The sequence below is a fragment of the Dama dama genome, chromosome 29 (assembly GCF_033118175.1).
Source record: "Dama dama isolate Ldn47 chromosome 29, ASM3311817v1, whole genome shotgun sequence".
Classification (NCBI taxonomy): domain Eukaryota; kingdom Metazoa; phylum Chordata; class Mammalia; order Artiodactyla; family Cervidae; genus Dama; species Dama dama.
Window position 1 is genome coordinate 38,236,238 of NC_083709.1, and position 23,326 is coordinate 38,259,563.

Consider the following 23,326-nt stretch of genomic DNA (forward strand, 5'->3'; position numbering starts at 1 on the left):
GCTGATTATGTAGTAAAGCTTTGAATAGCAAATGGGTACTTGTGATTTAGATAAAATTTCCCAAGCCAATTTTTGGATTCAAAAGTGCTGTATCTAAAAAAAAAAAAAAAGAAGAAGAAAAATCGAACATAGAAGTAAAAATGTTGTGCTCGGAGATGTGTGTTAAATGCCTCAAAATATGGATTTAGCACTAATGTTAATCATGTGTGTATAAAATTGAAATACATTTTTTGAAAAAGAATGATAAAAAGCAACTTCTGAATTATTTTTACACAAATACTCTTAAAAATAAATGTATATCTAAGTGGGTAAATGTAATTTTAAATAGATCTTTTATAGTCCTATCTTCATCCCTAAGAGGTATAAATTCTAGTTGGCAAAGAATTTTTTAATCTTTTCACTGGGGAGAAAGAGGATGCATTTTATTTGGTCACATGTGTCACAGATTTTCCTTGACTTACAGTGGGATACATCATGATAAACCCATTCTAAATTGAAAATATCTTAAGTTGCACTGTCTTAAAGTCAAAAAATCATAAGGTGAACCATTGTCAATTGGGGACCATATGTTTTTTTTATTAGGGTAAGCTCTACATAGCACAATGTGTGAATTCCTAAAATTTGCCCCACTATGCAGAATCATTCAAAGAAAACCATAGGGGTTATGCAAAGAACTGAAAATATTCAAAAACTTTGTCAGTGACACTTAAAAAGGACACCTAATACAAATAGCAGCATGGTTTTACATGTTAACTAGTTAAGATATGCTATAATGAACATTGCATTTTACCTTAGACGAGACCTAAACTTTTCTCGTGGAAGTGGGCATCCAGAAGGGTTGCCTTATGTGAGTTATTACAAGTGATGGAAGGAGAGTCATGCAAAATTGGAGGGAAAATTGTAATACCAGGTGTGGATGAATGTGACTCATAACACTTATGACAAGTTGAGGTAGCTGGTAGATGTTTGACAGTGTGTATTTTGTGTATTCCAGTGTGGCTTGGGTGAAGATTTTATTGTTCATCTTGGGTTTCTTGCAGATAAAATCACATATAAACAAATGCAAGAGCCTTGCTATGGTCAAGTTGTTGCTTAATGTATCAGTCATATTGGAACATATTTGTGTTTTTAAAAAGCATTGTAGAAGAGCTTACTGTACTGATTTCGTGGTGTCATTTATAGCCCCATCTTTTCCTCTTTACATGTTTTGTTGGGATTCTCTGTTCTCTTTTTACTCAAGTTTTTAAATGATTGCCTAATATGTGACCATTACATGACATCTTAAGTGTCTCGGTGAATTTTAATTTCTTCCCAGCTAATAAGCTGAGTGGTTTGAGTGTGGACTCAGGGTTGTGCTTGAGCCTGGTGGACGATCACTGTGGTACACAGGAGAGCATCGCTTCTTTTGTTTCAAACAAGATAATCATGTTCAGTGACCTCCCCGTTTCTGGTATTGCTACCAGAGTACTGTTAAGCCTTAACCTGAATCAGTATTAAAAAAACATGTGGATGGTTATGTTTTGGGGTCCTTCCCATTCCTTTGTTGCTTTTTATCCACCGTGACTTTTTTATTCCAAAGCTTCACAGCAACAGGCTTCCAGAAGTCTTTGTTCTTTCACTTTGTCTCCCTTGACTGGACTATTCTATCCAGAGGAGGGAGAGAGAATGAAAGAACTGTGAGGGTAAATGAAATGGCTTCTCCTTGTTTTCCTGACCTCCCACCACAGTTTCTTTGGATCACTTTCAAGACTCTCTTCCTCATGCCCTGGGCTGGAAAATCAGTTTTCCCTCACAGCTTTTCTCTTTCTAACCTTCCAGTCTAGGCATTCCTCTTTGTTTCTCCTGTCCTCTGTGCACACATTCCTGTTAAAACATATATCTCATTGTTCTGGGGTTTTGCAAAGTTGGCTTCTCTCTGTGAACAAATTGCATACTTCTTGAAGGCACAGACCACGTCTTTATCATTTTTACATTTCTCCTACATAGCTCAGTGCTTGGCAGTGGTAGTTGGATGAGTGGATGAATGAATGAATGAGGGGGGCTTGAGGAGAGCCGTTCATGTGATCCTATTGTTTGTGTGTTCCTCTCATTTTGACTAAAATACATAATCTCTAGGTATCTTGGCCACTTGAACTTTAATATTATGAATCAGACTTGTGCATTCAAGCTTTTTAGCAGTGCCATAATAAAATTTTTGTTTGTCGAACCAGAGATTGTGCACCATCTGTTTTTTTTTTTTTTTTTAAAGAATGTTTTGTTTTGTTTTTGCTCCAAATGAGCATGGGTAATTTGCAACTTTAGGATTGAGTTTCTATTTGATAATAGAGTAGTAAAATCCTGTTTCTCAGCTTGCTACTATGAACTACAAACAATTAGTTTTGATAATTTCAGATATTTATATATTCATAAAGTGGAATAAACTCATAAAGGGGGAGTGTAGTTCTTTTAAGATAATAAGGGAAATTGTTATGGCTCAGTTCTTGATTATTATTGCAATTGTAGGTAGTTTTTGAATTGTTTTTAAGACTTTCTTTTTCTTACAGGACCTCTTTGTTGTTAGACATGAATTGGCCATAATGAGACTAGCTGCCTTTATGGGCATTACAATGTTAGTTGGAATAACTGGACTGTTTTATACTCAACTAATTGGCATCATCACAGTAAGTATGTTTTTAATGTATTTATGAACATATGTCCTAATTATGAACTTAATTCTAAAAAGTTACAAAAAGTTTAGAAATTAAAGAGAAACTTACCCATAGTCATTTATATAGTACCATTTTTGTATGCCTGTGTAATTATAAAGTAGTTATAATCAGTGTACAGAGTGTACATATAATTTTGTATCCTGCTTTTAAAAATTAGCTTAAAGTAGTTTTATATGGCTATAAACTTCATGCTTATAGTTTTTAATAGTTTGATATACTATTGATATAGTGACTGTGTCATATTTTAATTAATCATTTTTCTGTTGATCAGTATCTACTATGCAGTTTGTTTTCTATATTACAGATAGCTCTTTGAACATCTCTATTTTTCTCTTTTAACTTCTAATCTAAGGTAAATTCTAAAAAATAGGGCTGCAGGTATAAACATTTGATTAGTAAGTAAAGGGCTTTTTTTTGCATGTGTTTGTTAGCCAAAGTGAACTTGTCACAACAGAAAAGATTTTAAAAATGTGAAAAATAACACTGAGAAAAATAAAACAAGAAAAAAACAAACTTTCAGAAAACGTTTGGAAATACACTGCATTTCAGATGTAAATAGGCTTTCTCATTTGTTATTGGTGGGTGTATAAATTAGTATAAAGTTTTTGAAGGTCAGATTGTCAGTGTCTATCAGAATTTAAAATGCACAACCCTTTTGGCCAACCTGAATGGCATCTGAATGGCATTTCTTCAGAGAAAGTACAAATGGACAATAAATACATGAAAAGATGTTCAACATCATAAGTCATCAGGGAAATGAAAATGAAAACCATAATTAGGTTATCACTTCTCATGCATCCTTGTTATTCTGTAGTTGCTAGGTCTTATTCAACTCTGCAATCCCATGGACTGCAGCCTGCCAGGACCCTCTGTTCATGGGATTTTCCAGGCCAGAATACTGGAGTGGGTTGCCATTTCCTTCTCCAGGGGATCTTCTTGACCCAGGGATTGAACCTGCATCTCCTGCATTGGCAGGTGGATTCTTTACCACTGAGCCACCAGGGAAGCTCTCTCACACCCACTAGGAGGGTATAATAAAGATAATAACAGAGGTGAGGATGCAGAGGCATCAGAACCCTCATACACTACTAATGGGAATGTAAAATTGTGCATATACTTTAGAAAATAGTCTGACAGTTCTTTAAAAAGTTAAACATAAATTACCTTTTATTCAGCAATTCCACTCCTAGGTGTATACCCAAGAAAAATGAAACATATGTTCACACAAAAATTTATATATGAATATTTATAGCAGCATTAGTCATAATAGGCCGAAACTGAAAGCAGTCCACATATCTATCAGCTGATGAATGGATACATGAAATGTGGTGTGTCCATAAAATGGAATATTATTTGGCCATGAAAAGAAGTGGAGTATGATACATGCAACAATATGAATGAACCCAGAGAGCCTTATGCTGAGTGAAAGAAACCAGTCACAAAAGGTCACAGATTTGTATGATTCCATTTATATGAGTACCGATACAGGACTTGTATCTAGAACAGAAATTCAATGAGGGAAGGAAAAGTCAACAAATGCTGCTGAGACAACTAGGTATCCATATGCAAAAGAATGAAGTTGAGCCCTTAACTCATACCATATATGTAAACTTACTCAAAATGTATCATAGACAAGATTTACATACAATGGCATAATTGCATACATGCGCATCCCAAACCTCTTTCTCACTAGAGCTGCTACCGTTACCTTAGGACGTTCTCTCGTGCCTCTTATCAGTAGATCCATGTGCTATGAAGAAGCAGCATTTATCTGGTTTTTTTTCCATCATAGAACAGTATTGGTTATAGAACTTGATTCACATCCATTTATCTAGGTCTTCTTTCATTCAGTGTAATGTTTTTTGATTCATCCATGTTTTACATGTACTAATAATTTCTTTTTATTACTGAGTATATTCCATTGTATGACTATACCACAATTTGTTTATACATTCTATTAATAGACAACTCGTCTGGTCCCAGAACTTGGTAATTGTGAATAAAAATGCTATGAACATTCTTGTTCAAGTATTTTTGTGGAAACATGTTTTCATATCCTGGGGTAAATATCTAGGAGAAGAATTGCTGGTCACTTAAGATAGATTTATCTTTTATTTCATAAGAAACTGCCAGGCCTCTTCCCCAAGTGATTGTACCATTTTGCACTCTCGCCAACAGTGTATGAGAATTCTGGTTGCTTTACATACTCATCAATATTTATTGTGCCAGTCTTTTTAATTGCAGCTGTTCTATAGGTTTTAATAATAAATGGTTGTTTTAATTTACATTTCCTTGATGACTAATGATATTTTACACTTCTTCATGTGCTTATTGGTCATTCATGGATTGGATGATGTCTGTTTAGATATACCTTTGTTATTATTCAGTGGCTTGATTTATTTTCTAATATCTCTTGTGATTTATCTAATGGTGATGATAAATAATATGGTATTAATCACATTCCTGTGGACGAGAATAGATCATTCCCTAAAATCTTTTTTCTCTGCTTTTACACTCACTCATAATTATTACTTTATAGTCCACTCATTAAGTTGAGTCTAAATTATGCTTGCATTTTTAAATTTATACTTTTGAATTTTTCCAAATCATATTTATATTTCCTGAAATGAAGTTTCTCTGGTTTCCCCAATTTCCTATGGTTAATGACTGGAAATGGACATTTGAAAGCATTGCTGTTAAGACTATGAGTTACTTCTGAGAGTCATCAGGGTTATAGCTGACAGTAACAATTTCCTTCTCACCTAAGCAGTTCTAGTAGCTTCAGAAAATGGGGTTTGGCAGCATAGGCTTCAAGATCATTTAAGAAATTCTGCTCTCAAATTTCGTATCACTTCTGAGTTGGACATAAAACTACTTATCTTATTCACTTCTGAGTTGGACCTAAAGTTTTTTATAGTATAGTTATATAATTTATATATATGTGTGTGTGTGTGTATATATATATATGTATATATATATATATATATGCTTTTTAAAGGATATACAGTATCAGGTTCCTTTCTGACTGTGTTCCATACTACCAGTACATTAATATTAATTTTCAAATTGTATGATGTTCTCTTTTGCTATAATATTGAACTGCATTTCATTGTCTTTCTTAAGATAGGGATATTGGTTTTAAGGTTGTGACATTTCTAAAACTGAGTATGTGTTTGTTGCTCAGTCGTGCCAGACTCTTTGCAACCCTGTAGACTGCAGCCTGCCTGGCTTTTCTGTCCATGGTATTTTCCAGGCAAAGATACTGGACTGGTTTGCCATTTCCTTCTCCAGGGGATCTTCCAGACCCAGGGATCGAATCCGGCTCTTCTGCTCTGCAGGCAGATTCTTTATCTGCTGAGCTACCAGGGAAGTCCTCGAGCAGAAATTCCATTTGTTAAATAAAGCTCTCTCCCAGAGTTTCATCTCTTTCTGTATACATATAGTATAGTAGACAGGTCTCATGTCTATAGAAATTAAACATTTGTGAAACATTTGAAAAAGAATGCAAGTATTAAGAGACAGAATACATTCCATTTGCTAGTTCAACCTTTAGTCACTGCACTTCCTCTTGAATCTAAATCCCTAAAAAAAAAAAAAAAAAGTAAATTTCAATTGCATTTACCTGGGCTCTCATGGTGTAATTCAAGTAACACTCTTTGATGAAAAAAAATTTTTTTTCGTTTCCAGAATGCACTACTAGCCACATTGATATAAGATTCTTTAGGGCTTAATTATGTAAAGTTGTTATGCATTCATTGTTTAATTTTAAATCTAATGAATTGATTAGTATTTAAAATAGTATTTAGTGTTAAAGTTTAAAATAAAGATTTTTGCTTCCTTTCTTTATAAAATTTGCTTGCTGTTTATATATTCCATTTGCTAGTCCAACCTTTAGTTATTGTACTTCCTCTTCAATCTAAATCCCTAAAAAAATTATAGTAAATTTCAATTGCATTTACCTGGGTTCTCATAGTGTACTTCAAGGACCATTCTTCTTAATGAAAAAAAGATTTTTTTTTTAGGTTTCCAGAATGCACTACTTCCTACATTGATATAAGGTTCTTTAGAGCTTAATTATATTGTTAGTGCATTCAATATTTAATTTTAAATTTAGTGAATTACTTGTATTTAAAATAGATTTAATGTTAAAGTTTAAAATATAGATTTTGCTTTCCTTTCTTTGTAATATATGCCTCCTGTTTAATTTAATGAAAAAGTGGATACTATCTATAGGATATTTCACATCTGGACATCTTTTTGTCACTGTCAGAATCCATGGATCTCTCTTTACAATGTGAAAATAGTGACAAATTTGTCAGGTAGCATAAAAAAGTAAAGGAGGAGAAGGAATCATAGTAAATTTAATCCTTCCATTGATGGGTTTCTCCTTCCCCTACTCTTGCACCCCAAAGACCAAGATAGATTTTGGGAAAACACTGGTAGGAGTATCATTTCGTTATAGAAATTATGTAATTACATAGTTTGAATTAGACAACAAACAAGCAGAACAAAAGCTATTTCTATTTAGGTTTAGATTGAAGTTTTGAGGAAGCTACATGTTAATTTTCGGTAATTTTTTCCCATTATCTGCCCTTATGGAAAAATAAACCATTTCCTTCCTGTATAAGAGGAAAAATCCCATCTTCTTACTGATAGTAGAAGGTAACAGGATAATCTTAGTAATGATAATCCAGTGTCATTTTAGACCTAGCAAGAGCAGATTACTGTGACCCAGATAAAATAATTAGAAATTACTTAAATTTAAAAATATTGGATTTGCAGTCTCATTTCCAAGGTTAAAAGATTTCAACCCAGCCAGATGTTTCTATGAAATAACTAATTTTAAACCCAATTTTCAAGGATTGCCTTTGATTATTTTTAGACTTGATTTTAAAAACAAGGCTTAAATACATATTCTTGCTCCTTTTGACTACAATTAATATTGAAGTTAAAAGTGTTTTTCAAAGTCTGCTTTATTCAGGGAACAGATTATTCTAATTATTCCTCACTTAGACTATTTAGCCTTTTTGTTTGTTTCTGAATGAAATGGATAGTGATGTTATTAGTGTAATTGCCGTTGTCAGTATTTCTTATCATGCAGTAGTTCACAAACAGCCAAGAACAATGTCCATTCTGATGAGCACCAACACTAACAGTGCTGGGTGATTGTATCAGTCATGTTTGCAGTCACTGGGCTTGGAGAGAGTTAATCAAGAAGCCTGTAACAGCTGGTACAATGCCTTCTGGTGAGGGTCTGACAGTGAGCTATTGTATACCACGACACTGTTCTGACAGTTTATCTCAATTTTGTATACACGCATTTTTATTTTCAGGGCACCGTGGAGTTTGTGTAAAAGCTGAAGCTTTTGATGGTGTCTCTGGAGCTTAGTGCTTTTCTCAGTCCTGGTGAGGTTGAGGGTAGGCTGGGGAAGATATATTTAGTTGCAATTTTGTAAAAGGCTTTAAGTTCCCAAAGAAAAAATTTTGAGCTTTTTATATTTGGTCTCACAGGTACTATTTTTGGACCACTACTTAAATTACTGAAGATAGCTTAAAGCAAAGTGTTTCAAAATAAAAGGAGAAAATGTTTTCCTCCCTAAATACTCACTCATGGTTACCTAAATAAATATAGACAGAATCACAGATGCAGGAGTGACTTTAATTTTAACTTGATTATGTTTTACAGTGAAAAGTATCTTATGTTCAAAATGTTAAATTAGCTTAAATGAGATTATCTATTAAATAGCACTCTTATTAATCAGAGTTAGTGAACTTACCTGCCTTTTAGACATGTACCCAAAAATGTAGTCCTAAGACTTATAATGAAATTTTGCTAAGTATCCCCTGAATCAATGCGATGAATTAAGTGTTCAGTACAGTCTCTGTACAAATTATGTTTGGTTTACTCAGCTCCAAATCAGCATTGCAAATATGGATATCATTGCCAATTATGCTGAACCTAGCTCACTTACATTTCTATAAAGGGAGTTCTGTGCAGCATTTTGTTTTCCTTTCTGAATTATATTTTCATTTAATAAAAACAAAATATGTTTCTAATACAGCATTTCTAATCATAATATTACAGGAAGTATCTGTGTAGCTTTTTAAAACCTAGAAAAATCATTAAAATTTAGAATATTACTTCTTACATGCTTTCAGTATCATATTCTAATATTGGCTATAATATTTCTTTGAATTTTGGGTACAGTAGAGACCTGTATAGAAACTAGGTTCACTCTAGCAAAAGAATTAGTTTAAATACATGCTAAGTTACATTGCGTAGTAATAGAAAAGCTTTCTTGCTAAAAATGCCTGCTAGCATCATGATTATTATGTATGGAATTGGATTGCTCTTTAGCATAAAACTGTTCCTGTGTGTGGAGAAGGCAATGGCACCCCACTCCAGTATTCTTGCCTGGAAAAGCCCATGGACGGAGGAGCCTGGTAGGCTGTGGTCCATGGGGTCGCTAAGAGTCGGGCATGACTGAGCGACTTCACTTTCGCTTTTCACTTTCAAGCATTGGAGAAGGAAATGGCAACCCACTCCAGTGTTCTTGCCTGGAGCATCCCAGGAACAGAGGAGCCTAGCGGGCTGCTGTCTGTGGGGTCACACAAAGTCGGACACAACTGAAGCGACTTAGCGGCAGCAGCAGCAGTTCCTGTGTGTAAATGTATTTATATTATGTCCTCTCTCTTTACTCAGTGTAATTAATTATTTCTGATAAGATTAAAAGTCATTTAAAACAACTTAGATCTGTTTCTGTAAATAGGAATAGTGCATTTTAATTTTCTTAAGGCATGACTAATTGCTTTAGTGATTAAATAGATGCTTTTTTTTTCCTGATAAGGAAGCTAAACATTTATGAGTTTCCCTCTTACTTATGATTTTTCCCACTTTATTGTTTCATGTTCTGAATCCACATGACTTTTTGCTCTAACTTTACAACTTATAGAATTGAAGAAAACAATGAACTTTATATTTATAGTTAACTTGGTAGATCTTTTCCCACAGTAATTCTTTGTTTTTCTCTGTCACTATATTACTTACTCCTCAAATCCAAGCCAAAGGGGCACATTAGCCCATCTTCTACTGGTAACAAAAAATCTTCTTGAAAGTATAATTTTGTATTAAAAATGTAAGGATAATTGACCTTGAGTTGATTGTTGATTGCTGTTTCCGAAGAGTGTATGGCTTCCTTATATGTTGTTACATATGATCATCCTCTCTGACATCTTCTTTATGTTTCTGTATAATTATTTCTTATATATTTAACTGTCACTAGCCTGTAAGCTCTGTTACTGTATAATATGTACTTATTAAATTTTTGATAAGAGGAATAAATGAGTAAATGAATAATGGTTTATGTATAATACCTAACTACTTATTTTTTCAACCAGATTATAAGTCCCTTGTGGACTATTTTATCTGTGTAGTCTTCCACAGTCCATGTCATTTTAATTATGAAAACCACTTTTGTTTAAACATAATTTTGTCTAGTTACAATCTAATATAACTGAGATATCTCCAAGTCCTACAATAAAAACTTAGGTTTGCCATTTATTGAGTTATTAAGGGCTCTAACATATTAATTCATTTGATTCCTACAAAAGCCTAGTAGTAGTATTTGAACAACCAGAAAAAGGCTGATTAAGAGCCTGAGTAGCTCAGCTGGTAAAGAATCTACCTGCAATGCAGGAGACCCTGGTTCAATTCCTGGGTCGGGAAGTTCCCCTGAAGAAGGAATAGGCTACCCACTCCAGTATTCTTGGGCTTCCCTGGTGGCTCAGATGGTGAGGAATCCACCTGCAATGCAGGAGACCTGGATTTGATCCCTGGGTTGGGAAGATCCCCTGGAGAAGGACATGGTTACCCACTCCAGTATTCTTGCCTGGAGAATCCCCATGGACAGAGGAGCCTGGCACGAGCCCATGGGGTCACAAAGAGTTGGACATGACCGAGCAACTAAGCACACACACCAAAGGAGTATAGAAATTCTTTTGGAAAGAAATTTTCAGTGGCTATAAATGTAGGATCTACTGCCGTCTCAGTTTGGTTTCATGATTGATTAAATGTTTATATGAACTTAAGATCTCTAATAAAAGATACAGCTGATCTTTTGTGGAAGATGGATTTTTAAACAACTATCTCTTCCAAGTGAGTAATATAGTGAGTTTGGCTTCAAAGGATAAGAGAGGTCTAAAGTTAGGAGGAAGTTTTCTCTCTCTGGATTGAAAAAAAATAAAGATAAGGAATAATGCTATTTCTGTCCATTTTCAATTAGTGCTGCAAACACATATTGACTACCTACTTTCTGTGTGATTTGGTGCTATGAAAGATACAAAGTGAAATGAGTTGCTCTCTGTATGTTGATCAGAAATTATAGGAAGTCAACTAACATCTGTTTTAGAATTACAGAAATTATTAGTAGGCACAACAGGTATATCATCTCTAGTTGAAATAAACTTTCTTTAATAGTGTTTTTTACTCCAGGTTAAATCAGCAGAGTCATTGAGTCAGGTATGTGCAGCAGAGTAAAAACTATCAAGAAGACCTATACTAAGACTAATGAGAGCAGGCAGTTAGGTCGAACTGTCTTCTTTCTGATAGAATGTTCTTATTTTCCTCCGACCTTTGTTTTGATAGCTCTGGAAACTCCATTTTGAAAATGTTTCCAGGATTAATCAGGCCCAGAAGCAGTAACTCTTACTTCTGGATGTAAAAGTGATAGTTAAATAACCAGGGCGACTGTTTATTCCCTTATGTACAACTGTCAGATACCAAAGGACTCTGCAGTACACTCTCCTCTACAACTGTGTATGCAGCAAAGTGTTGCTTGGTGAGGATGAACTCAAGGCAGAGCGAGTTCGTTGGATGAATTATATCATCAAGCAGTCTATCCCAAGAGGACTAGATTCTCAGATCTGTTAACCAGGAAATGTTCAGTTATAAATTCTTGCTCTTTGCCTCTCTCACCCCCATTTTTTCCCATATGCAATAATACCTCCCTCTCCCTTCCCGTTAGAAACTTTTTTTTCATACCAGTTATAATCTTATTAGATGAGATACATCGTTTTTTTATAGTCAAACGTATTTCCTTAGACTGAACCTGAAAGATCATTTCTTAGAGTAAGGTCGGCCATCAGGAGAAGACAAAGTATATTTGATAAAATACATGAGGGCTGTATTTCTGTAAGTCTTGCTTATTTCTAGATTTTTTTTTTTTTTTTTTTTTTTTTAGAAAATAAACTTCTGGTTTTTAAACTAGGAAAGTATTCTCATATATCTCAGTTATGCAGACTGACACAAGTCTTAGCTATTTTGATCATTAGACCATAATCAAGACATAAATATTTCATTGGAAATAAGGTATTTTGATTGTAGACAACACACAATAAAAATGTGTTTCTTATCATTCCTTGAAGAATCTGATTTTTCCTAGATAGCTGTCCTACATATAGCAGGAATTTATAAGGCTGAATTATTCCTCCTTGAAGATAGTAATTATCTTATTGGTCCTTTTGTGATAGTCACTAAAGGTTATTGAGTCTTTTATGTTCAGTGGAATTATTTGCAATGAAATCTATTTAAATTACTTTTAGTTTTTCTGTGAAATATCCCACCATTCCCTGCATAAATAAAACAGAAGTTTATTGAATGTAGTTTGGCACTTGAAAATAATTTGTAATTGTCAACGTTCCTTCGCTAGTAATCTCTCTTCTAGTTTACTGTTTCTATTGTGTGTATGAATGTGATAGCTGATAACTTTTGTTGCCCTGAGTGTGTTGTATAGAAGCCAGTGCAAAAACTTTGTGACTTGTTTGGCCATTTGTTGTTCTCGTAATAGTATTTTGGATAGCTGAGAGGTAAGCATTTGCCATTTCTGGAGGGGAAAAAAATAGTTCTTTATAGGTTGCCTCACAAATCATGTTCATAAAGTCATGGTAACCAATAGATAGGATGACTGTTTATGATAACTTGAAAAGTAGTGTTCCTGTTATTTCTTGAACCAGATTCTAGAAAGATAGCAACAAAAGCACTTGAAAGTAAGCTCTTTCCCCATAGGAAGTCTAAGTACAAAGTCTTTTAAGTTGATCTTTTATTGTCACAAAAACATTCCTCAAAATTATAATCAGGTTGTGAGTTTAGGCATGGTAAAAAATTTCCTGTACTATTAGCTAGTTATAATAATCTAACCTTATAACTGCCTTCCTTATCTCGAAATAGTTTCTAGTTTCAAATATTATCCACACCTGGAATTCAGGGTCATTTATACACCTTTCCTCATAACACTTTTAAATTTCTTTTCTGTTTCTTCCTTCACATTTTTGTGCAAACTGTCTTAATTGTTTCATAATGACCTGTCATCATCAGTTCTAAGAAACCATTTAAATTACTTCATTCACTTTTTTTTTCAGATATAGAACCAGAGTCCCAACTTTTCTCTAAGCCTCTAATCAATGTTTACATGTATTTGCAGACGATGTTTTCACGAAGTAAAACATTATTTTGAGCAAATTATGCAATAGAACCAGGAAAGGTTAATTATGAGTAGAATTGTCATTGGATATCATGAATTTCAGAAAATGCTAGGAACATTAGTGAATATAGAATAACTAATCCACAGCCTCCTCACACATTCTGACAAATCTGGAAGTGAAGCCCTGTTACTGGTTACTAGTCATCTAAAAAACCATAGATTTGTTTTCCTGTGTGTGGGCCAACTGAAGTTAGACAGCTGTTCATACAGAAGAATTTAATATTATGAGCCTTCATGTAACTTCTTTTAAAGAGTTTTTTGAAGCAAAGGTATTTTTTAGTAGTAGTATTGGAAGACAGTCACATCTAAAGAAGTTCTTGGAATTGGAGTTGGAGTTAGAAATATTTGCATGAATAGTACTGCTTTAATAATAGTGCAGGCCACCTGCTGTATATGAGGAAGCTAATAAATAGGGTAAAAGGAGGAAAACTCTTAACTTTTTTGTATATTTAAAAAGAATATTTTTTGTACTATTTAAAAATATTTTTAAAATGTAAATATATATCTAAAATAAGATTATGTAACTTGTGTTTTTAATTATTTCTATGTTCCTTATCCATCCCAGTGTCTCAGTCTAATGATAAGTCTTCCATTAACATGAATTAGACTAGCTTGTCTAGAAACTTTATTCTCTTTGTTGAGTTCTTTTTCTTATATGTTTGTGTTAACAGCCTTTTAGAAAACACATAATGAGATATTGCATTATTATGAAGGGACTGTTTTTTTTCTTTTGAAGCAGTTTTTACTGAATACTAATCAGTTAGCTTTACTTTTCGAGTAATAGTATTGTAGCGTGGTAAATGCATACATTGCGTTGTTGAATTTGTGTTGGTTTACAGAAATCCATAACCAGTAGCAATTTTTGACTCTTTAAAGTTTTCTGTCCACTAGTGTCTTTAATTTAATATTTTGGTATTTAATTTTGAATGCATGTGACAGTTAAATTAAATATAGGCTTTTAAAAGAATTATCAAGAAGGCAAATGTAATGAAAGGTATTTTTTAATGAAGTGCGACTCCTACAATTTGGGGAATGGGGTTTGTAATTGAATTTTTTGTTTCTTTTTAGCACAAAGTAATATTGACTCTGTTTTTCCAAGGGAATTTCAGCAATGTACATGGATAATTTAGAATTCTTAGTACCTATATATAGACTGTTTATATCTTCAGAATATTCTCTTAATATGATTAAAAACATCATAAAGTAGATATAGAATAAAGCCCATAAAATAGATATAAAATAAAGCCTTGAAAGCTTTGTTATACCTGAGTATAATTTTTTAAATTTTTAATAGGATACAACATCTATTGAAAAGATGTCAAACTGTTGTGAAGAAATGTAAGTATTAAAGTGAACTCTGTAAGTTTCTTATTTAAAAATGTAAACAACTGGTTACCTTTGAAAAATGTGTGCATGTAGTGAAAAGATAATATAATGATGGCTTTTTCTCGGTACCTTATCTAAAGTCTGAGCTAGACAAGCATGACCCAGTCTTACAGTAGGGGTCTTCTAGCTGTGATAGTTTTCAAACAAAATAAGTACTGATCATTCTTGTCCCTTGTCTAACTGAAGTAAGTTAAATTATTTGTCCTGAAAGTACATCAAAAGAGATTTGCTACTGTGTTGTTGACACACATTCTGTTAATCCTGAGATTCTCCTCTGCTTCAAAAGTTGCCTAGGTTGATTGACGACACAGATACAATATCTGCTATCCAGAGTTAAAACTCAGCTGCATGCCATAATGAAAGAAAAGCTGTATTTGTGATGCTGGGACACAATTCATCAGAGTCCAGTAATGGATCCCCAGCCAACCTGTATTGTTTTAGCTTACTGGAGTGCACCATGGGAGTGCTGTCTTTCACTAATAATGCTGTCTTCTGTAGATCGAGGCCCCGAAAGCCATGGCAGCAGACCTTCTCAGAAGTTTTTGGCACTCGTTGGAAGATCCTGTGGTTTATTCCTTTCAGGCGGAGGCAACCACTGCGAGTTCCCTACCACTTTGCCAATCACGTCTAAACAGATGGATGGTGGGCACAGATGGGTACTCCATGCTGGAAATGCGTTACAGGTTTTCTGATAATAGAACTATGACAGTCTTCAAGTCAATTAAAATCCACCCACCAATCTTAAGCATCATAATGTGCCCCAGGCTTTATTTTAATAGTGATCTTGATCCTGTTGTGGGACTAATACAAGATCTATATTTAAGTTTTAAAGCATGTTTACTTTCAAATTAGCTTTCCACAGGGATTTCTTTAAATGCTTTTGTTATTAAACTCAAAAGGCACTGATTGGGATGAAATAATTGTACATAATTTCTTTTAGTACTAACAGTGTTACAGGTTTCAATTTATGGGAAACTTCAGATGTTTATTTAAAATTTTCACTCTTAAGCAGTACTAACCAAATCTGAATTTAATTCTTCACATTTTACAAAAGTTGATATACCTTTTATGTAAATTTTCTTTTTCAAATACAATTTAAAATATGATATACTCCCTTTTATATGTGTTGCGAGATTTTTTTTAAATGCAGCATATAAGGTTGAACAGCAACAAAAACCAAAAGCAGCAACACAAAAAAAGGACTGTGTTTTCTTAGAAGTAGCTTTCTGATTTTTTTTCTCTTCACCAAAAACTAAATAAAAACACCACTAAAGTAAAATACCAACTACCTACCTTATTTTAAAAGAAAAATTAATTTTTTCCACATTAACTTTCCCATTTCTTCTCCCTCTACTGTTGTAATTATTGGTTTTTGTTGAGATATTTGCTCTGAGGAAGAATTTTTGACTAAACAGACGTGTTCCTATTTTACCCTAAGATTTTGATGAGCAAAAGCATAAAGAATTTGCAATAATTCCACTGATACCTTTTTTCGTGTAGTTATATTAGAATGTGTTATGTTTTTTAAATGCTTGTAAACTAGATAACATGTAATGTATAGTATAAAGAGGAGTATTGTGCTTTTGAAAAAATGTATACTTTTGACTTTTGTTTACCTATTAGATCTAAATGACACCTTTAAGATTTTCATGTAATAAATATTGACCAACTAATATTGAAATTTTATTTATAGAAAGTTACTAGTAAAAGTAAGTAACTTTTGTGTACCTGTAATCACCCAAATTGAAATTAAATTTTAATTGCCCAGCTGTAATCTGGATGGAGAGACCTTTCGTCATAGCTAATGTTAGGAAATGACCTAAAAATAAGAAAGTATAGTGATCTGTATTCATGATTAGCCTTATAAAAATTTGAATTGCTGATAGTGATGGTCTCTTGGAAAGTATAGAACATTTGTATGAAAAAAATATTTAGCATGTTTTGAAAAAAAATTCAGTTAACATTTTTTTTTTCCATTAGAATACTGCAAAATCCATGTATCTTTTCTAAAGAAATTATGTATTCAGTCTTTCTCTTGAAGAGAGGATTGAAGGGGTGTCTAGTGTTCTTGGAGCATAGCAGTATTTCCTTTTTAGTTAATTTTGATAGCAAGGAGTCATACCTGAGAAATCATGAAACAGAAGGTTAACCATTGTCAGCAAGTTAACTGGATTGTGTTTAGTTTTTAGAAACTGTAAATAATCTTCTAAAGTAATAGAATAAGGTCTTCTCAGAGAAATAAGTACCATGTCTCTCATGTTCTGATTACAATGCTTTATTATGTAAAAACCTAGACATGGCAGATAAAAATATTTATTGGTGCTGATAAGTTGCATAGTAAATTTAATATAAGAAATATATTTATAGAGCTTAATGAACCACAAAATTAGTATATTCATGCCAGGCAAATAAATGGGTAGGGTTTTGTGCAAGCTAACATATTAACCAAATTTGGCCTAGTGACAGAAGTTATAAGGAGTGTAGATAATGTAGATAGATATCAGTCAAATGCCTTATGCTGTATACATTCCTTTCAAATGAGGACCTTGAGCAAACAGCATAGCCAAGTGAGGACTCCTAAAGAGCTTTATGGATGTATTTATACTTCATGTAGTAGCAGTAGCTACCTTGAAAGGTAGTGGGGAGGTCAGTGCCAACCTCTGCCTCGGTGATGAGAACCAGAGGTGGTCTCTTTCCTCATCTAAGAGTCTCTGTTTCTGGCTTTCTTAGATTGCCCAATTATAGGGCACATTCTTTTCGCTTCTTTCTCTTTACTTTCCCTGATCCTGATCCCACTGTAGCTGATTCTTCTAAGTTACTGAAATACAGACCAATACGCTAGGCAAGGCATATATTTATTTTTCTTTGAATGGCAAAAATGCTACATATCAATATATTTATATAAGAGTCTATATAAAGTATAGCTATATATACTTATGTTGTAACTTTAAGTATTTTCAAGTTAGCACACCTAACTGGGTTTTGTGATTCTTGGTAGACCACGTGAGAGAAGCCCCCTGGCACTTTGCTAGGGCGTGCATGAACTCTGGCGTTCTCTCTACGCCCTCTTTTGGCTAATTGATGTAATTATACTGGCTTTAGAGACTTATTGCCCCACAAGTGAATTGTATAGTCAAATTCTGAACATATCAAAGGTACAAATTTAAGGGAAGTCTATGTAAAAAATTTAAGGTTTTATGAACATTAATGTGTTCCTATTTATGATTTTGATGTCTAGTTCATACAGGTATGACCTCTTTTCCTCATTTATGTGTATTCATATTGTATTTTTTTTTACTGTCAGATTTATATCAGATGAGGATAAATACACATGAAACCATTTCAGGAATTTTATTTTGAACCTTATTTTGGCAAATTAAGCCTTAGAATTGAAAAAACTATTACCTTAAAATTACCAACTTACTACAAAACAAATTTATTGTAGTTAAAATAGCAAGCGTCTAGTGTGTTTTACTGAATATATAAAAAAATACATTTAGTTTTTAATCCTAGTTTTGGAATGAATTTTTTTTACTGATTCAATTGCATTAAAATAATGAGATTACTAATTCTTTCTATAATTTTCTTCATTCCTTTTAATTATCCTACTGTGAGTTAGAACTGTACCTTTAGTAGCTGATTTATTATGTATTCTGGATAACCTTGAAAATAACTAATGATGTTGAACATTAGAAAAATAATTATGAGCAATGAGATTATTGATGTAATCTATTTATTGGATGAAATATTTCCTTATAAACATTCCATTTCATTTTAAGTGAAATGTATGTTAAAGGATGTTTTATGTCAGCAAAGTCATTAATTGGGCTTCTGGAAATGAAAGATTTTTAAGTAGTTATTAGAATTTACACCTCTTGAACAATTATGTTTGTTGCTGTTTATTTCTGCAAACAAAAATATTTTCTAGGCTCAAGATTGTGGGCAAAAATTGACTGAGTTCAAAAATTTAAAAATATTAAATCAGCTGACGTTCCACTGTAAGAAAAATAACTATTTTGCTTAAGAATTGTATTAAAAATATTTGTGGTTAACTTAAGAAATAGGTATATTTAAAATAGTAATATATTAATCTCTTTGAGCAGAAGAAAGCATAGTTTTAAATAATAGAAATAGAAAACATAAGCATAGATAAAGTTTAGTGTAACAGCTAAGTTAAAATTTCTGTCAGAATGGGCATTAGTGATTGTTTGCTAAAGCTTAGGAGTATTTTTCTCTAGGACGGTGGCTAATTATAACTATTCTTTATTGGGCTTTTTCAGGCCACTTTTGTACAAATAATAAATTGAAGGTATGTCTCACCCCAAAGGGTGTTTTGATGCTAATCAGGAAGACTTGCGTTAGGAGAACACCTCCACCCAAGATGTATGAAGTAATTTTGATTTTTAACCATGTAGCTTTCTATGTGTTAGATGATGGAGTGGTTTGAATGTTCTCACTTATGTTGGTATAAAATCACAATATATGCAGCTGTAGTTTACAGAAGCATTAATATTAACAGAGCTGCTAGTCTCCCTGGACTTTTCTCTAGTGTCTACTTCCCTTAGTGCTTCTTGTGTGAATAGACTACTTAGCTCAAGTTTACTGAACTATTGCTGCTTTACTAAATAAGTTTTTGACATGACCTCTATATGTGTAGATATATCTAGAATTTATTTGGTACAATTTATACTTATAAACATTCAATAATTTATTAATAGATATGAGATTTTTTTACCCAATTCTCCTACTGTTGCTTTAAAAAAAAAAAGTATTAGCAAATGTAGTTAGTAAGTCATGCACATTTAGTATGTTCTACTTGCTAGTATTAGTAGCCATAAAACTAATAAATGAATGAATGTAGTATTTAATGTCCACATTTATTACTTTAGATCCTAAGAATCCTCTGAATTTCTCTGTAAATCACTAATTTCATTGAACTCTGAATTTAGCCATTCTCAACTGAATCCTAGAATATTCTTCAGTAGAACATGAAAAAGTAATAGAATCAACTTGCTTGAAGTACTTTGAATCAATGTTGTTGTTGTGTCTATCAGTCAATATTTAACATTTCTGCTGTGTTGGGGATGGTGATGGTTTAACTTCAGGAAAGTTTTCTCTTATGTCTCCTTTCATTATCATTGTGTAATTTTTAACAACTAAATTTAGTGCATTTTTGTCTGTTCTTCAGATGTTATCGTATACTGCCTGCTAGTGCTATTTTGAAACAGAAATAGTAGTGATCTTTATTCTTACGTTTTTGGTGTTTTCCACTATCATTAATTTTTTTTTTTTTTTTGCTGTATTATTTCCTTTTTCCTTTTTCTACCATAGAGTACAGGTATAAATGAGGAGTGAGTAGCCAAAACTGGATAAAGAGAGTAGGGGAACATAATGAGATAGAGAGAAGGCTAGACAGACGATGTATAATCAGCATCTTAACAGCAGGGTTTACTGGACACAGAATTTCCCTGCTGCAATCACTTCAGCCTTAGCTCTTGTTGATACCGTTTACTGTTAGAGTTGTTAATGCACGTAAGCATTTCGTTTGAGTTATTTTACCTAAGGAGTTTATATTGCTGATTCTTGTCAGCTAGTCAGATGCCTTTGAGAAATTCTTTTTAATTTTAAACATCATAATTGTATAGTGTCTGCTGTCAGGAAGTTTCAAGAATTATGCGGTAGTACAGCTATTTAATGCCAAGGAGAAGTGAATAGGTTGCCTAAAGTTTGACTGAAAAAACTAGGACCTTTTCATAAGTCTCCTATTATGGAGAGAGGATACTATGTATTAAAGTAGAATTTGTCACCAGAGAGAAAATCAACTGTTTGTATATGAAGGGTGATTTTTCACTCTAAATTTTGGACTGTTTCAGATATTTTGAGATCTTGAGGGTCTCCATAGCTATTGGTATTGTGAATTCCTGTAACGTGTAATATGGTGCCTACCACAGTCGTGCACACTTCTGATCTTTTTGGTATTGATAGCTTTATATATAAACAGAGATGTGGACAAAACAGTAGCAACAAAAGGTGTGTTTCTTTTTGTGGCTTTGCTTGTCTGTTGACTAAGTACAGGGTTATTTGTGTAGGCTGTTAACTAAAGGGAAAGCTTGTCTGCATATTGCAAGCTCATTCTTGCCAGTATGTGTTGGGTGATGTTTGCACTACTGGTGCCTGAAGTTAGTGTTTTACAACCTCAATAACTAAAACATCCTGGTGCTACTCACTTTAGCCTTGAGTGACATTTTTAACTCCCGTACCAAAGAGTTAATTTTCTTTTCAGTTCCCAGAGGGTTCTCTTCTCACATCCTTGTGTTTATAAAGGAGAATTTGATGTTACTAAGAACAGTTCTGATTAATAGATGTTAGTTTTTGCACACTGCTGCCTCAATTTAGTTGGCTTTAAATGTCTCTCATTTGGACTTTCTAACTTTTTAGTTAGGAAGATTAGTATGATGTTTAATTTTGTATTTTCATATAGATTGGCCACTTTAAAAAGTAGTTTGGTAGGTTGAACTTACAAAAGCTAATTGAAACACTTTTCACAAGATTTTTTTTTTTTAATCTGCAGGAATAAATGAGAAATAATAAGAACTCCACTCTTCCTACAAATGAACTGTATGGCTTGTTGGGCCCTTTTAATCAATTCTGAAGCAAAATGCTAAAAGGAAAAGTTAAAGGCCCATTCTGATAACAGATGAAGTTTTCTGCATCTGTGTGTGTATTAGTGGTATTAAAGAATGATATTGCCATTTTTCTATTTTGCAAATAAAGATAAAATCAAAGGAAATGTTAAAATATACACATATATATGTGTGTACACACATGCACACAAGCACACATATGCTTGTCTAAGAGGAAACGCAAAACTTTCATTTAAACAAAACTAATAGGAAATTGAACTTTATGTCCCCCCAAAAAACCTAGAAAATCCCTTCACGTAAGTTATAGTTGAGTATTTTAAAAACTAATTCTGCTTAGTGATTCATTTTGTGAAAAATGAAAGAAAACACCCTTTAGAAGTAGTTGTAACCGTCCAGTGTAATACTGTTATGCTTACTATCCTGTTTTCCCTGTTTTTTTCCCCACAAACCTTTAAAGCATTCATTTAGTGTCCTTGAAAAATGTAGCTGAATTGATTAAAAATTCTGGCAAGAAGATAACTGAGTGTGTGTATTGGAAAAGTAGACAATCACATTTGAGAATGCTCTGCATAGTTTTCAATCAACTAAAATCGTTCTGTCTTTGAATGTAGATATAATATATGGTTTTGCAGTGAATTCTGAATGGAAAAAAATCATGCCTGAAACTAATGTGAGATGTGACTTAGGATCACGTGAATGGCATATTGAAATACAAATGTACATATTATTAGGGGGAAAGACAAAATTTAAAAGCAAACTGGGAAGAAACAACATTGTCTCTAATTATCCAAATATATTTTTAGGTCTTGTTGCTGCAGTATCAGTTCTGAGTTACTCAGATTAGATTATTTATGTGTCACTTAATTTAATGTGGCTAAATGCAGTCATTTATTTAAATTGTTGGGTAGTAGAAGATTCGCAACTGTTGTCCTCTAGAGTATTAAAAAGAAATGTCTGCTTTAGCATAGGTAGAATAAAGTGACTAAATGAAATCATAGGAAGAATTTTCTCTACAACTGGAGATACTCAGGCAAATGAGTTGTAAGTTTAACCTGAGGGAATAAAATAGACTTTTGAAGGAACTGAGTGTAGATGATCTTGCTTGTATGGGCTTTGTGTCCCTAGAATTAATCTTTTAAAATGTGACTGGCAAGTTTAATGAATTGGAAAAATTTGTGATATTTTGAGGCTCTTAAAATTTTGTGTCAACTTCAAGTGATGTTTAATATTATATCCTCCCTAAAATAAAAGACTTTTCTTTTGATAGTGGTATGTTCCAAGCGCCATGTGACGATTCTGTTCTTAGATTTGTTGGGCATTTTTACATTCAGTGCATCTGTTTAAATCTGAGTGTTATTCTGCTGCATGTCTGCTGTGTTAACTTGTCAGTTCCCCTAACAACATTTAAAGAAATATTGTCACTGATGTTTCTTGTGCTAAAGGTAATAAAGAAAATAGTAGTTGAGGGATATGAAACTAGATTGAGAAGAGGGAGGAAAATGATAAGTGGGAGCCATGTATCCGAGATACACTTGTTGAAATGAAAAGTCTACACTGGTTTTTGAATGAAAAACAAACCATGTATCTACCTTAAGAATGATGTTTTGTTTTGTTTTTAATTTATTTTGCTTAGTTTTATTCATGTAATATTTCTGTTTTCTTTGCAGATTGTTTTTTAATTTAAATTGTGAAGTTTTTACTTCTCTCAAAATGTATTATGTACTGTATTTTTAGATATCTTATTTTTAAATAAATATTTTTTAAAAACATGGGACTATTTTTCTTTCGCACCTCTGTATTTATTAAAATAAACCCAAATTCTAGAATTTAGGACTGTCAGTATGACTGGCCACTTTGTTTAGTTTTATATAATTTGGATAATTATTCATACTTAGTACCCTTAAGATTTTGTTTTGTTATAATCTCAGAATTGTTTACATATTCAAGAAAAACTCAGTATACATAGTAGAGTTGAAATTGACAGAGTACTTCTAGTTAGGCATATTTGTGTAGAGATGACCCAATTGACTATATCCAGTCACCCCTTTAA

General features: G+C 33.0%; 1 protein-coding gene across 2 annotated transcripts in view; it reads left to right on the forward strand.

The window, feature by feature from the left end:
• ZDHHC21 (zinc finger DHHC-type palmitoyltransferase 21) overlaps positions 1-23,045 on the forward strand; it is a 72,523-nt gene extending 49,478 nt beyond the window's left edge. For both annotated transcript variants that reach the window (XM_061132068.1, XM_061132067.1), the window contains 3 exons: positions 2,544-2,660; positions 14,541-14,584; positions 15,131-23,045. In XM_061132068.1, the coding sequence (XP_060988051.1) occupies positions 2,544-2,660; positions 14,541-14,584; positions 15,131-15,263 (294 nt within the window). In that variant the 3' untranslated portion in view covers positions 15,264-23,045. The remainder of the gene's footprint in view (positions 1-2,543; positions 2,661-14,540; positions 14,585-15,130) is intronic.
• Positions 23,046-23,326: the final 281 nt, after the last annotated feature.